Below are 17,500 nucleotides of genomic sequence, written 5' to 3' on the forward strand. Positions count from 1 at the left end.
TCTGTCGCCAAAAAGTTAGTTATCAATGCAAGATCTGACTTGATCAAATGTAATTATTAAATGAAATAAATATCTAAGATAGTATGTTGTTCCAATCGAGAAAATATTTTTCTAGACCATTAAATTTGATATTTAGAGTGTATCTTTTTACTGGTTTCAGTCATGAGACTGCAGCCATGCTGGGGCACCACCTTGAAACTTTAGTTGAATGAATTGACCCCAGTACTTTTTGCTTTTTAAAGCCTGGTACTTATTCTACTGGTCTCTTTCACTAAACCACTAAGTTACAGGGATGTAAACACACTAATACTGGTTATCAAATGGTAGTGGGGGACAAGCACAGACACAAAAACACACACAAGAATATATATCTGATAGGTTTCTTTCATTTTCTGTCAACCAAATCCACTCACAAGGCTTTGGTTGGCCCAAGGCTATAGTAGAAGATGCTAGCCCAGAGTGCCAGAGTGCCACACAGTTGGACAGAACCTAAAACCATGTGGTAGAGAAGAAAGCTTCTTTTCACACAACTATGGCTGCACCTATGTATATCCACAATATTTATATCTACATCAGGTATCTTATTCCTGAACATGGTCTTAAAGCAGAACTAAACTAGAAAACTTTTATTTTTAAACAAAAAAATAATAATACACAAAGTCACAGGAGCCTGTCCAAGAGATCAAACCAATTAGAGATTAAAGAAAGTGGAGATCAAGTTGATTAGGAATTGAACTAAGTGAAACATAAGGCAGATATGAATATTATAAATGTACAATCTAAACATGATTAAAACTGTAGCCATGTGTTCAGCTTCCCATCATGGCAGAGGTGCCAACTAAAATTATGTGGTTTAATTAAGAACAGCTAACTTGATGGAAGGATCTACTGCAAACCCAAACACAAATGCTATTAAAACAGTCACCATACAGCAAGCATCTGGGTACTGTCTTGATGAACGATAAGTTTCTTCTTGTTTTTGTTTAAAGTAGAGTCAGTTCACATTGATACTAAAGGCAGTAATTTCTATAAGATTCTATAAAAATCTATAAGAATCTATAAGATTCTATAAGATTCTATAAGAATCTATAAGATTCTATAAAAATCTATAAGATTCTATAAGATTCTATAAGATTCTATAAGAATCTATAAGATTCTATAAGAATCTATAAGATTCTATAAGAATCTATAAGATTCTATAAGAATCTATAAGATTCTATAAGAATCTATAAGAATCTATAAGATTCTATAAGAATCTATAAGATTCTATAAAAATCTATAAGATTCTATAAGAATCTATAAGATTCTATAAGAATCTATAAGATTCTATAAGAATCTATAAGATTCTATAACTCTGGTGCTTCAAGAGATTTGAAACAACTAGGCACTATGAATAGACCATCTCCAAATTATTTGGTTTCTTCAAGTACCCAACATATAGATTTTTTTGTTGTATGTTTATGGTAAGTATACCTCAAAATTCATATGACCAGAGGAAAGATAAATTTTTTGTATTAATATTTCTCATGCAATTACATATATTCTAATATATGCATGCTAGATAAAAAATTGTCAGGTGTTAATGCTAGAAGTAAAACAAAAGACTTGGGAGGAATTGCTAAATCCAGATCTGAGCTCAGTATAGACCTCGCATAGAATCCAGACAAATACAACAAAATGTTTTGGGCTCCTCCAACAAATATTAGCTTGGATAAAAACAGATGTCATAACACTGAAGAAAATTATAATAATGATGATGATGATGATAAAGTTGCAGTATTTCTATGAGCTCATTACAGTCCGAGTTTAAATTCCAACAAGGTCAAGTACTGGGGTTTGATGGTATCAACATAATCCTTCCCCTCAAAATTGGTAAAGGAAGATACCGGGAGATCTTTACTCAAGTAATATGTTTGCTCACACTCAACAAGGAGGAATTAACTTTAAATTGATTGTATTTCTAAAATCATTGGTTTAATTAGACCTACCTTACATATTTGAACACACACACACACATCCATACCCTCCTACATTGCAGTCTGTTTTGTTTTAGTTGCTTATTGGCTCCAGATCAGTTTGAATTGAGCAGACCTATGATCAACATCATTCCAACCATGGCCATCACGTTTTGTATATCGGGGACCACATTAACCAATATATCTTTCATTACTGAAGATGGAAAAAAACAGAGGTGTCCTTAGGAAAAGTCTTGAGTTCGTCCACAACAAGGGCCTCACCAACAAGCAGAAGCACTCAAGAGATCATGACCTTTACGATAATAATCTAACCCTTACAGCTCAATAATTGTACGATACATAAGACTTGTTAACATCCCTTGAAAATGTTGCAGTCAAAAGCAGTCTGTTTTCTCAATGCAAATTTTGCTGCTTGAAACACCACGGTGTTTCAGACTTAAAATGTGTCTCCTCAGTCAAAGTCACCCCACACAAACTGGTGAATCTATCAAGAGTAGAGGCCCTTGTTTATAGAAATCAGCAAACAAAATATTTGTTGATGTATGTTGAAGTCTGTCAAGCAGATCATAATTCACGAGGTGCCTGTAGAACAGTGAGAATCCAAACAATAATGAATTGATTCAATCTCAATATATTCTGATATATTCAAGTGGGAATATGCTGATCATTGTTGAGTTTCGTTGTTGGAGGACATCTCCTCCTTTTAGACGATGTGTGTTCATAACACACGTGATTTACTGGTTTGTTATGAACATGTCATCCAATGACAAAATACAACAGCAATCAGAACATACACATTCCAATCTGCCAGAACATACTCAGATTTAAAAGATACATTTAAGTAACAAATTATTTACTTATAATTACACTTTTTTAATATTTACAAAAGGAAAGAAAACTTATAATTTACCATTTACACCATGGTAAATCCAGCAATGGAAAAAAATCTGTGACATCTACTTTTCTTTGTACACTAAGTTGTAGCTTTTATTATTTAATGGTTAATGAGGCCTGAATAAATGTTACAAAGTATGAATGACTGAACAAAATTGGTTTAAAAACAAAAACCTTCAAGTCATACTATTTAACATGACAGCCAAGAATGAAGAGCATTTCCACATATGTTTATGCCATAATGTAAATATATATACAGTGTGTGTGTGCTAGTACTTTCAATATGTTGAAATACCAGTTATTTATATTAGTTGTTTCAGGGTTTTATTTCATTAGTATTTCACAAAAAAATGAACGGCAAAAATTATCAATGAATTTTGCAACTTTGATTCCACTAATGCTACATAAATTTACACACATTATATACAAGTGTTCACATGAACATACACATTTCATGACTGTTGATTTACCTATCCACACTTGGAAAGGTCTTTAACCCTTCAGATTACTTTGTCAAATATATGAAGGTGGTATCAAAAAGTTTCCAGACTAGTTCTGTAGCATGCCAACAGATGGCAGTACATGGTTGCGTGTGCAGCAAGAATTAACAGTGACCTTCACGAGGAAGTAGAGTGCTGAGAGACATCACTTTATGTACTTTGCAAATTGTGAAATTTGTGTTTTTGTGATCATGTGTATGTTGTAGTCTGCAATTTTTGTCATGGACAGGAAGTTGGAACAAAGAGCCAACATGAAATTTTGCATAAAACTTGGGAAGTCTGCTACAGAGACATTGAGCATGCTTCCGCAAGCTTATAGTGATGAGGCAATGGGTCATATGCAATATTTCAAGTGGCAAGGTCGCTTCAAAAGCAGAAGAACATCCCTGGAAGACGATGAGCAATATGGAAGACCTGCCACAAGCGTCACCCTTGGAAATGTGGAGAAAATTCATCAGCTTTATGCATGAAGATCATTGGAGGACAGTCAACGACATTGTTGATGTTGTTGGTCTGTCATATAGGTCCATGCAGGCAATCTGAACGTCCGCAAAGATTTGGATTCTTCACAATGACAATACACCCCGTCACCAAACCTGCCTCACTTGTGAGTTTCTTGCCAAAAACAACATCGTATTGCTCCCACACCCACCCCATTTGCCAGATTTAGCACCTGTGGACTTCCATCTCTTCCCCAAAATGAAAATGCAGGAGAAAGGTCGCCATTTTAACACTGTTCTCAAGATCAAGAGTGAATTGCAGAAGGTCCTTGACTCGTTTACATAAAACGACCTCCAGGTCAGGTTCCAAAAGTGGCAAGAATGCTAGGACTGGTGTATTACTGTGCAAGGTGACTATTTCGAAGGATATGATGTTAAAACTTAGGTAAATAAGTTATTTTTCTATTAAACATAACTAGTCCAGGAACATTTTTGATATCACCTTGTAATTCATAGCTATATGGTTAAGAAGTTTGCTTCTCAACCACATGGTTTGGGTTCAGTCCCACTGCATGGCACCTTGTGCAAGTGTCTTCTACTATAACCAATCAAAGCAATATGAGTGGGCTTAGTATTAAAAAACTGTAAAAAGCCTATTGTATGTGAGTGTGTGAAATTTTGTTTCCTAATCTTGACATCACGTGATTGTTGTAAATAAAGGTTATTCATTGCCGATATTCTATGAAAACATGTCAGGCTATGGAGAAATATTACCTTGCTTGGAAATAACAAAGGTTGGTGGCAGGAAGGACATTCAGTTGTAGGCAATCCACCTTGACAAACTCCATCCACTCATATGGTATGACTCGATTTCCATACCACTACCACTAAAGCAGAGTGTGCTATATTAAGACACAGGTGCATTATGTGTTTGCATTGGCAACATAATGGTTCATGCATAGATGTGCACACATTCTGAAGCCATTACATACAAAATAAAGATAAAGACAAAGGTAAACAAAGAGAAATTGGTAAGCTTGTAACTTGGTATTTGCAGGGACAGGTTTAAAGTCAACATATATATATATTTTCTATTGAATTAAACATCTAATTAAGTTTCATAAGTTAAAACTGGAATCAACTGAGAAACCAAGGTGGTAAACTTCAATAAAAAGAACAAGAAGGAGTGGACTCTTTAATAATAGTCAGGCGGCCATTGCATACATCACATTAAGCACACTGTCTCATGTCCCTTAACAATATTCACCACAATATGCAGCTTATAAAAGAGGCTCCTAGACATGGTGAATCATGATGTAGTGAAATGGATATAAGTTTCTTTCTCTTTTCTATTTTCCTACTTTTTTTTTTGTGATATACACTGTAGCAAAGCCTGGGGAAATTTTATCTCTCATCTATGTAGCACTACAAAGATATAGAAGTACATACCACACTTTTAGAGGTCATTGCATTTAATGTTAATGGAGTGTAGAAAATGCATTTCGGTACAATTCTCACAGAAAACACCTCATGCTCCTTGTGTACCATTGCTAGAGAAAAGAAGCAATGCCAGGGTGTGTGAAAGGCGTTAATATGTTGCCGACTTGCATAGTAGCAAAAGAATGGTGATATCTCTCTGACAAGCTAAATACCAAGGAAACATGCAGAGATGGCTATCACCTTCTCACCATGTTGTAGTGGGAAGGAGGAATAAATACAGGAAAGGAAAATGAAAGAGATAAGCCAGAGAGAGTGGAGTGAGAAGAGAATGAGAAAGAAGTAAGAAGAGAAAAAGAGAGACGTGGGGAGGGAGGGAGAAATTGAGAACAAAAATGACAAAAGAGTGTAGAGAGGAAACTGACAAAGAAAGTAAATAAATTTAACTTTGAAGACAAGAATTTAAAATATTTTAGAGTGATCAATATAAATATATATATATATATATATATATATATATACAACAAAACCGCCATAAACTATAAACTCCTTGAACAAATTTAACTCTTATCAGAACTAGAACCTCAATGAAGGACAACTCTGAAACAATGAGTACACAAAATACCAAAGGTTCATGGTCAACAACACAAATAAACAAGCACATTATATATGTATACATCCCATCGTCAGTTATCAAATGACTTGGTTTTAAATTTTATATGACAAATGTAGCATGGAATTTGGTTCGTCAGCAGAGGTCCATCGTTATCTATTCATCCAAAATAGATTTTCAACTCAGCAATAGATGTACATAACTTTGAATATAAAAAGCAGCAGTGCTCAGGTATGTATGAATATATGCCTACAATATCAACTGTTATCATCCTCATCATTATCCCCTTTCCCATGCTTGCATAGGTTAGACAGAATTTGTAGAGGTAGATTTTTCCACAGCTAGATGCCTTTCCTGTCACCAACTCTCACCTACTTCCAAGCAAGGTAATATTTTCCCATGGTCAAACATGTCTTTCACGGAAGGCTGAAAACAAACCACATCATCACTTGTATGATGGTGAGGCTTGTTTTACTACCATTATATGATGTCAAGACAAAGGGGAAACACACACATGCATACACGTGCACAAACATGCACACATGCATGCGCGCACACACACAACTGGCTTCTTTCAGTTTCCCTCTACCAAATCCACTCACAAGCCTGGGGCTATAGTAGCAGAAACTTATCCAAGGTGCCACACAGTTGGCTTGAACCTGAAACCTCATGATTGGGAAGCAAGCTTCTTAACCACATAGCCATGCTTGCTCCTTGTATGCATATAAAACAACTTAGTGCTGATCTGACATATGTAACCTTAAGTGAATGAGAAAACAGGCCTTGAAAGTGTAATATGACTAGCCCGTGCAGGTGAGATTACCTCTGGCCCCTCAGCTGTACTGAACTTCAAAAACCTGCAGTTTTCAGATATTATGTTTCACTAATTGATGGGTAATTTGTTTTCCTCAATCTACAATTTGCTCTTCTGGATTAGGCTCTGCCATTTGGTACAAGACACTCCTAATTAACAGCTCTCATGTTCAAGGTAGGGGTATGTGTGTGTGTATGTACACGTGAGTTTGAGGGTGTGTGTGTGTGTGTGTGTATTTGTGTCTCCTTGTCTTCACGTTACAATCACAGCTGCAAATCAGTGTCACTATCAAACAAACAATGCTATTCATTTCCAATATTTTTCAAAAATATATCTGTCTAAGAGGAGATATTACCTTGGTTGGAAATAGGTGAGGGTTGGTGACAGAAAGGGTATCCAGTCACCTAGCTGCAGAAAAATCTTCAAAAAATTAATTTTGCCCAAGCCATGCAATAATAGAAAATGGTTGTTAAAGGAATGATGATGATGATACACAGAAACACGTGCACGCAAATAACTATATATGTATATATATAAATATATATATACCATCATACAACATTCATACACAAACAAGAAAATTCAGACAACAATGTAAACAGAAACAGTTTTAATAGAAAGAGGATCAAAAAAGAATGAATAGTAAAAACAAAAGATAAAATGGAAGGAAAAAAAACTGCAACAGCAACATCAGTAAAAAAAAAAAAAAAAAAAAAAAAAAAAAAAAAAAAAAAAACAAAGCAACAACTAAACTTACCTGTCTGCAATTGCTCGTTGGGACAAGTCCTGTAGTTCGCAGCTGTCGAATAACTGAGTGTTAGTTAGACCGAAAGTGTTTCGACATGCCTCAAGGAACACATTGACATTGTCCTAAAAGATAGAAAAACAAAAAAAAGTCAAGAAATGGAACCAAAAAAAAAGTATATATATAGATTTGGTAATGAGAGAAAAGGGTTCAATGATATAAGAAAATTATAGTTAAGAGTAAAAATACTTTTTGATAGGACAATATCAAGTGACCATAATACTGTGCAGAAGGGAGTTGAAAAAGCTATGGAATTACACCAACCTAGCTGTTGAATAAAAAGCATTTTGTTTTTTTATCTTTCAGTCAGGAGGAAAAGCAATGTCCATGATAAATTGTGGGTCTATAGCTATGACCCCAAAACCAAGGCTTGAAAGGAATCCCACTTGAAAGGAACAATATTTCAATAAATTGAGGAAATCCAAGAGAATGCGATAAGGCAGTTGCTCACTATCCCAATAAAGGAATTCCAGAAATGCTTCCATCAATAGAAACAATACTGGATAATGTGTGAGGATTCAGAAGGGGACTACTTTATAGGAGATTAAATGCTAAATTGATGCGTTGTAATTTTTTTTTATAACACCAGTACTGATACTTTTTATCAGACCACATATATGGCATATATTTAAATATCAAGTGTTTTAATACATAATAAATGAAACGTGATTTAAAAACTGAGGGGGCAGTGTTTGAAACCAAGCAGCTACAAAAAAAAACCATAGGATTTTAAAGTAAATCATTTTGAAAAAAAGAATATTTTAAAGCAGTAGTTTGTGTGTTTTCAGATATTATTAACAACAGATTGTTTCTATAACAAATTCAAACTTTTCAAATGATTTACCAGACTTTCAACAAGAAAGAATTAAATAAAAGATAATCTCAGTGATTAACTATCTCAGTTGTCAAACATGTTTCCACCAACACCAATGTATTCTTATCATTATTGGCTGTGCAACAGCTTTCCACAATATATGCTTTTTCATGCAAAACTAAATGACAGTTGCACAACTAGACAGTTTAGCTGCGTAGCAAGCATGCAAGTAATCAGAAAATATTTGTCTAGATTGAAATCTGAGTGTTCAGCTTTCTTTCTTCTTTTTCATATTGACTGGTAGTTATTTAAACTATTCAGGACAATAGTGAAGGGCGTGTTTCAATCAGTGAGCAATTAAAAGTAACTATATAGACGATTTCTGATAATAAATTAGAAACCTTTCACTTCAGTTAAGTAACTGCAGTTAATAAATAAGTTACCATTAAGAGACCAAATGCAAGGACCAGATTAACATTAAGTAATGGACCAACAGCAAGCGATAGACAAGCTGCTAGCAACAGACTAGTTGCAAGCAACAAATGAGCAGTGAGCAATATACAAACAGCAAGTGAAAGACTAGTTGTAAGTAATGAACAAATTGCAAGCAAAAGAACCAGCAGCAAGCAACAGTTTGGCTGCTCACAAAAGACAAGTAGCAAGCAACAGATCAGTAGCCAGCAACAGGTCAGTAGCAAGCAACAGGTCAGTAGCAAGCAACAGGTCAGTAGCCAGCAACAGGTCAGTAGCCAGCAACAGGTCAGTAGCCAGCAACAGGTCAGTAGCCAGCAACAGGTCAGTAGCCAGCAACAGGTCAGTAGCCAGCAACAGGTCAGTAGCAAACCATACAGAAACTGAAAGTAACATGTGGAATTTTAACAACAGCTAAACTTTATTGATGACAATAAACCAGTTGCTAGCAAGAAACTCAATGTTAGCAATGGACCAGCTGGAAAAGAGAAGTAACTCAAGGATAGGGGTTAGTCCTAAACTGATGATAAATTAATTCAGCAGACTTCAACTCTACAGACTTGTCCTTGCTACATATTCCTAATATGCAGTGTGTATTGATCTTCAAATTATTTCTATTGTGGATCCACAATAATGTCACCCAATATCACATTTTGGTAATTCTGATCCTTTATACTGTCGTATTTAATGCTGCAGGCTTCACAATGTGACATAAAATACAACAGAAGCCTTTTGTTTCATATAAGGATTGCCAGTTTAGCATGCTGGAAAATTTTTAAAAATTATTTTGATGTATGCAACATTCTTAGAGAGAAAGTCCAGTCAAGTGAACCTTAATTCAATGACGATGAATTTTTCAGGGTTCCTTCAATTTGTTACAACTTATGAAATTCTCTTACTCATGTGGCTAATTATGGAAATTTTTATAAACAAAATGAAGAAAAAAAAACTCTTTTTCAATCACAAGAAGTCAACCTAGTTATAAAAGAGTCATTTTCCTTTACAGTCTGTATCCCCCAAATTATGCACTGATAAAATTTATGACACCATGTGTGACTCTAAGAGTGTTTAAAAGTTAAACTGCCATCATTGCATGAGTGATAATTATTTTATCAATCTCTGAGAAATGAAAAGCAAAAACCAGATCTGACAGGATTTGAACTCATTCTAGTTTGACAACTATAACAAAAGACTAAAACATCAAATATATGATGACGATGACGATGACAAAACACACACACACACACACACACACACACACACACACACACACAGAGGACAGAGATGATCATCTTTTGAAATGTCTCAGCATTAGGCATGGAAATTTTAAGTATATTAAGAGACTTTTGACTGTTTGACATTTAAACAGGTCTGACCTCCTGGAAGTCCAACTTCCAAAAAGATATTCAAAGGTTAACCAGCTTTAATTATTTTTTAAATGCCTAAAGAAGCTAACTAAAGTGATTAACTTAAAGTAACCTACATCCTTTCAGACAGGAATGATAATTATTATTTGATATTTTCAACGTTGTTATTATTATTATTATTATTTCCATCTTACTTCTCAGACCTCTTGATTTCTGTAAAAGCAGACAACAGCCTGTTGTCAAGGACTTTACAGGGCTTCTATCCACAATATTTAACACCCAAAATTCTCACTGTACCTAATAAAGTGGTTTTCTAAGCATGTCCTACCCTGATGTCAATCCCAGTTTCTCCAACAAATTTATCAAATCTGGTTGTTAATGCTTTTAGTGTTTCTACAACTATTATTTCCTTTCCTTTTTTTTCTTTTTCCTTGTTACCAGTCACGAAAGTGAAAACTGATGATGTCATTTTATCTAAAAAGTAACGCAGGATTTCCTTATTCATATTTTGAATTTCTGTGGCTTTTTCATTTTACATTTTGAACCTGAAGAAGACAGATAATCTGTTGAAATATTGTTCAATTCATTATTAAATAAACAATCTCTATTACAAATTGCATCACACTCTTCTTATTGTCTATTTACCTTCATGAACAGTTACTTCAATCTTAATAAATTATTATTATTATTATTATCATTAAGGTGGCAAGCTGTCAGAATCGTTAGCGTGCCGGGCAAAATGCTTAGCGGTATTTTGTCTGTCTTTACATTCTGAGTTCAAAATCTGTCAAGGTGGACTTTGCCTTTCATCCTTTTGGGGTCGATAAATTAAGTACCAGTTGTGTACTGACCCCCGCCCCACAAAATTAAGGCCTTGTGCCTATAGTAGAAAGTATTATTATTATTATCATTATTATTATTATTATTATTAAGGCAGTGAGTTGCAAGAAATGTTATCATGCCAATAAAATGCTTAGTGGCATTTCTTCTGATTTTATGTTCTGAGTTCAAATGCCACTGGGGTCAACTTTGCATTTCATCCTATTGGGATTAATAAAACAAGTACCAGTCAAGTACTGGGGTTGATCTGACTGACTTACACTCTATTCCAAAATTTCAGGTCATGTGCCTATAGTAGAAAGGAGGATTATTATTATTATTATTATTATTATTATTATTATTATTATTATTATTATTATTATTATTATTATTATTATTAAGGCAGTGAGCTGGCAGAATTGTTAGTGCACTGGATGAAATGCTTAGCGGTATTTCGCCAATTGCTATGTTCTGAGTTCAAATTCTACCAAGGTCGAAAATAATGAAGAATTTAGTAAGAAAACTCATTATTGACCCTTTTGATACTAACCTGTCTGAAAATGTCCTTGGTTCAATGATAATTCCCTGTTTTAAAGTGATCTAAAATAAAAAAAATTTCCATCAAAATTTCCTGTCAATTTATGTTCCAAATGCCTGCATCAATAATGAGTTATTTTACTAAATTCTTTGTTGGTTTCAAAATTAATTGAAAGAAAAGTAAGATGGTCTTTGGAACATGAATGAATATGAAAATCCTGATCAAAGGTTTAAATTTGAACACTTTAAAACAGAAAATTTGTATCAAAGAAACAGGGCTGGTCTCAGGTGGGTTGGTATAAAAAGGGCTAAATAAGACAAAGACATATTGAGTAAATGTAGTCCTATATATCCATAAAAGTGTGTGTGTGGCAGAGGAGTCATGAGACTGGAGGCTTTGATCATGAGGGCTGCTAAGTCAGGACTAACTAGGAGGTACACAACAATATGGTTATATTTATTTAGTCATAGGAACTCCTCTCTGTGGTGCCATAAGCTATATGAAGCTTTACTGCACTCTTGCCTCATATATATATATTGCACTTTATATTTGAGGCTCTGATGAAGCTATAGGATGTTATTCAGGTACTCAACTAAGAGTCCGCTGCATCCAATAGCAGAAACAGCTGTAAGCTAAAGTTCATGACATAACCATTGTTTTTCCTGTGTCATCTCTTTTTCTTACAACTGCTCGTACATACAAACATATATGTTCTTTTATTCTTTTACTTGTTTCAGTAATTTGACTGAGGCCATGCTGGAGCACCGCCTTTATACATACATACATACACACACACACATATGTAGACATCCTGTACCCAGCTATGCATCTATATATACATGCAGATGTATTATGTACATACATGTACGTATATATGCATACACTCACATATTATTTGTATATATTTATATATATACATATATACATATAGAGAGAGAGAGAGAGAGAGAAAGAGAGAGAAAGAGGGAGAGAGAGAGAAAGAGAGAGAGGGAGAGAGAGAGAGAGGGAGAGAGAGAGAGAGGGAGAGAGAGAGAGAGAGACATATGGTCTGAATTACTCTGACTTAACAGCCTTTCACAAAACATACACTGCGTTCCTAGAAGAAAATGACTTGCTGAATGAGACCCAGCATGGTTTCCGTCCAGGTAGAAGCTGCCTCACGCAGCTCTTGCAGCATTATGACTGGGTCCTGAAGCAGCTACTTGACCATTCAAATGTTGATGTGATATATCTCGACTTTGCAAAAGCCTTTGACAAAGTTGATCATGGCTTGATATGTCACAAGCTGCGAAACCTTGGCATAGCTGGTAAATTAGGAGAGTGGCTGCATGACTTCCTGAATGGTAGAAGTCAGACAGTTGCAGCCAATGGAGAACTATCTAGGGAAACACAAATATTGAGCGGTGTTCCACAGGGAACTGTTCTGGGGCCACTACTGTTCATAGTGGCCCTTCTGGACATGCCCACGGTCACTCGGAGAGCCACTGTCACTAGCTATGCTGATGACACAAAGATATCTCAGGCAATAAAGAATCCTGATGATATTGTAAGCCTGCAGAATGACCTAAATGCAATATATGAGTGGGCAGAGCAAAATAATATGCAGTTCAATGCAAAAAAATTTCAAGTACTGTGCTACAAGACCACAAGTACCTCCCAACTGGCATACACAGGGCCTGGAGGTACTGCAATCCCAGAACCACAAACAGTAAGAGATTTGGGCATCAATATGTGTAGTGATGCATCATTTCACATGCACATTGTCAAGTTGACAGCAAAGTGCAGACAACTGGCAGGGTGGATACTGAGGACTTTCCGTACAAGGGATCAAAAAGTCATGTTGACTCTATGGAAGACATTTGTCCTGAGCCGCCTAGACTATTGCTCTCAGTTGTGGTCACCACACAGTGTTAAGCGGACAGCAGAACTCGAGGTAATTCAGCGGCACTATACAAAAAAGATCGCCACAGTCCAACAGATGAACTACAGGGAGCGACTGAAGGCACTAGGCCTCTACTCCCTGGAGCGCAGACGGGAGAGATATGTAATAATATACATATGGAAAATACTGGAAGGACTGGTGCCAAACTTTGGTATCAAGTACTACAGGAATGCCCGCACGGGTCGCCACTGCATGGTGCCAAAGGTACCGTCCACTGCATCTCACATAAGAACGAGATACTGCAGCAGCCTCGGTTTCAGAGGACCTCAGCTCTTCAATGCCCTGCCAAAACATTTGAGAGACATGCAAGACATGGATGCGGAAGTCTTCAAGACAAAACTTGACGCTTTCCTCTCCACGATACCAGACGAACCAATGGCTTGTAATGAGACGCAGTTTAGGGCAGCTGTGTCAAATTCTCTTATACACCAGATGTGCCATCAAAACTCTTGATTGGACCATGTCAGGTGGGGGAGAAGAACCATGCAAGGAACGTGAAAATCACGGTGGTGCACCAGCATGACCGCAGCCACTTGGCTGAAACACAAATAAATAAAAAATAAAAAAAATACAAAAATAAACTCACTCTCTCTCAAACACAAACACACACACACACACACAAAATTTGAAAATGGAAGAAAAGAGCAAGCTGAACCAAGCAATTTACTTCAATGACATTCGAATACAACCTTGGTGGGTTTTTTGTAAACGTCATCAAGTGTAGCGTAAATTGTGGAGTGACAATAGACAAGTCGTTATTAACTGAATGACAGCTAACTAAGAAGTTTACTTGTCATCCTTAGCCTGGGTGGGTGTACATGGATATATAAGTACTTTATAAAAGAAATATATGTATAGGTGTGTCCGTTTTTGTTTCCTTTAGTATTAAATTTTAAAGAAATTTGTGTATGCATGTATACATAAATGTGTGTGTGTGTGTGTGAGTGTGTGTGTGTGTGTGTATGGGTGTGTATGTATTCGAGTGTATGTATGTATGGGTGTATGTATGTATGGGTGTATGTATGTGGGTGTATGTATATGTATGTGTGCATGTATGTAAATGTGTATGTATACATGTTTATGCATGAATATATGTATGTAGACATGTGTGTGCATGTATATGTGGGTGAGTGTGTCAAATGATATCTTTAAATTGTATGCATTTTTATGTAGTAGCACTAGTAGTAAGAAGACAAAAATGAGAGTGAAGAGAAGAAAAAAATGAGAAAGAAAAGATCTCATTGTACACATATATACACATACGTGTATATATATATATATATATACATACATATATATATATATATATATATATATATATATATATATATACACACATTAACACATATACATTTATATACACATACATATTCACAAATACACACATCTACAGATACATGCAAACACAGGCATACACAAACATATAAAGAAGTAACCAGGAAGCCAAGAAGTGGCCACACTCAAGCAGAGCTTCAAGTTAAGGTCACAAGCAACTGATAAAGCCTCCAAAAGGTCAAAACTATTAACAGCCATGGAATTTCTTGGTTATTCTTGCTTGCTTCCATGGTTTTCAACGTGTCATTAGTCAATTTTAGGTGATCCGCAGCTGATAAGAATACCCAATGTTCAGATATATATGTATACAATGTGAGTATCTATGTATTAAATATTCTGGTAAATGAGGTTAGCTTAATGGTGTACTGATTCCTTTACAAATCAGATCAATTATAAGAAGTAGAGCTCAATTCCTTACTACAAGAAATTCTTGAAACAGCAATGAATGTACCACAGGTCAGATTCATCCATACTCAAAAGTAATCCTTCAGATTCCCACCAATGTACCTCTCTATTTCCCATCACTCTGGTTGCATCCATCCATGTCTCACATTAACTACTGAGCCAGTACTTCTCCAGAATATCACCCTGTCCCTTGTCCCAAAATCTTCCCTCTGCTCATGTTTTTCCTGCAGATGTTAACCTGTGACAGTTTAAATGGAACATTAACAGCACCAATCTGATCCTTCTTGAAGGAACTACAAAGGTCATGGGGATTCTTTCTCATTCAAGTTAAAAAAAAAAAAAGGACAGTTTCTTACCATGAAAATCATGCACATACATTCATATATAAAGCAATGATATACATACATATATACGCATACATACACACATATACATGCACAACCTAGTATCAAAAATTGGCTTTATTTGTGGATTAACAAGGCCTTATTAATCCACAAATATCCATCCCTCCATCTATCTATCTAGATATCTATCTATCCATCTTTATCTTTTACTTATTTCAGTCATTAGACTGTGGCTATGCTGGGGCACTGCCTTGAGGGATTTTTAGTTGAACGTATCAACTCCAGTACTTATTTTTCAAAAGTCCAGGAGGATGTCATACCAATTACTGGTACAACAGTAGCATCCATAATCAACTGCAACAAAGGAGATGCAATAAAGAGAGAAAACTACAAAAGTAGCAAACTCTTGGACCAAATTATACTATACATCGTCTTCAATTGCAGAGTTTGTCATATGTTCATTAAGAATCAATTCCAAAAAAGAATTATTCCATGTTTTCTTGAAAGTTTATAAATTCTTATGAGATAAACAACAAATACATATATTGTTGCTATTATGCAAAAGTGTCGTAAGTTTAAAATGTTGCTTTTTCAGAAAACAAAAAAAAATAGTTTCACCATTCCATAGCAAAACAGTACTACACTTTGACAATTTTTGATATCTTGGCATCTGAAGCAGCTGGGGATACAATAGTTTGACCAAAAGAACTCGCTATTAGAAGCAAAAATAGATATTGAAAAATATGCATTTGGCCAAATTTGGACATATGACAGTTTAACATAATAACATCATCATCATCATCGTTTAACGTCCGCTTTCCATGCTAGCATGGGTTGGACGATTTGACTGAGGACTGGTGAAACTGGATGGCAACACCAGACTCCAATCTGATTTGGCAGAGTTTCTACAGCTGGATGCCCTTCCTAACGCCAACGACTCAGAGAGTGTAGTGGGTGCTTTTACGTGTCACCCGCACGAAGGCCAGTCAGGCGGTACTGGCAACGGCCACGCTCAACGATATATATATATATATACATACTAGCTGACATACCCGGTATTTCCCAGGAAAGTGGGGCTTATCCCTTGGTTCCGTTCTCATAATTGTTTTGCTAATCCCAAAACAACAATACAAAGTATGTAGCCCTTAAAACGGTTTTTGTGCATTTACAGAGAATACCGAACTGTCTTGCACAGGATCTTGTTTTTAGGAATTCCCAATAAGTTATGAATACCCAAATTGTGAAGTCAGTTATGTAATAACATGAAATTAGTTACCCGATAGTAAGAATTCAAATAAAGTAGCCCAGAAAAGGGCTTTAATGCGTTCCCATCTGCAATACAAATTTCAGGAATCTGATCAGCCAGCTGATTACCTAACAAATAGGTAAACATGTCAGCCAGATAGTGTTTGTAATTGTCTTCCTAGTGAATATAAATTCTATGTTTTTCCTGAAATAATGTACCACTTAATGTAGACTGGTGTTTAGTGACACTAGCATAAGAGGTAATAGGTGTGGTACAAACATTGAGCTGGACTGGGAATGAAACGGAGCAAATGGATATCTTGCTAGGATAACAAATGCAAATGACATATGATATCCAAATGAAATTAGCCATATTGAAAAGGAGGAACAAGCAACTTAAGTAGAAATACTGGGAAGCCAATGAGCATGGGCAGCATAGGAAACAGCCGAGTGAAAGAAGCTGCTATGGAATGTATTGGGGAAAATGGAATCAACCAGATTGCAATTTCTTATGAGAGTGGTGTATGTAGTACTTTCAATCTCTGGTCAGTATTTGGCTGCGGCACTTATCACCACCATCGCTGATTTAATGTCTACTTTTCCATGCTTGCATGGATCAGATGGAATTTGTTGAAGCAGGCCTTTCTTGTTGCCAACTATTGCCTGCTTCCAAGTAAGGTAATGTCTCTTCAAGGCCAAGTGTCTTACTGTAGAGAAAACAGAGAGAGAGGGGGGAGTGTA

General features: G+C 35.8%; 1 protein-coding gene across 24 annotated transcripts in view; it reads right to left on the reverse strand.

Moving 5' to 3' along the window:
- The window catches only part of LOC106881609 (uncharacterized), a 254,873-nt gene that overhangs the window by 122,552 nt on the left and 114,821 nt on the right, over window positions 1-17,500 (reverse strand). For all 24 annotated transcript variants that reach the window (XM_089359568.1, XM_089359569.1, XM_089359566.1 and 21 more), the window contains one exon: window positions 7,432-7,544. In XM_089359568.1, coding sequence (XP_089215694.1) covers window positions 7,432-7,544 — 113 coding nt within the window. The remainder of the gene's footprint in view (window positions 1-7,431; window positions 7,545-17,500) is intronic.

Source organism: Octopus bimaculoides, chromosome 11 (assembly GCF_046866305.1).
Source record: "Octopus bimaculoides isolate indiv1 chromosome 11, ASM4686630v1, whole genome shotgun sequence".
NCBI classification, from domain to species: Eukaryota; Metazoa; Mollusca; class Cephalopoda; order Octopoda; family Octopodidae; genus Octopus; species Octopus bimaculoides.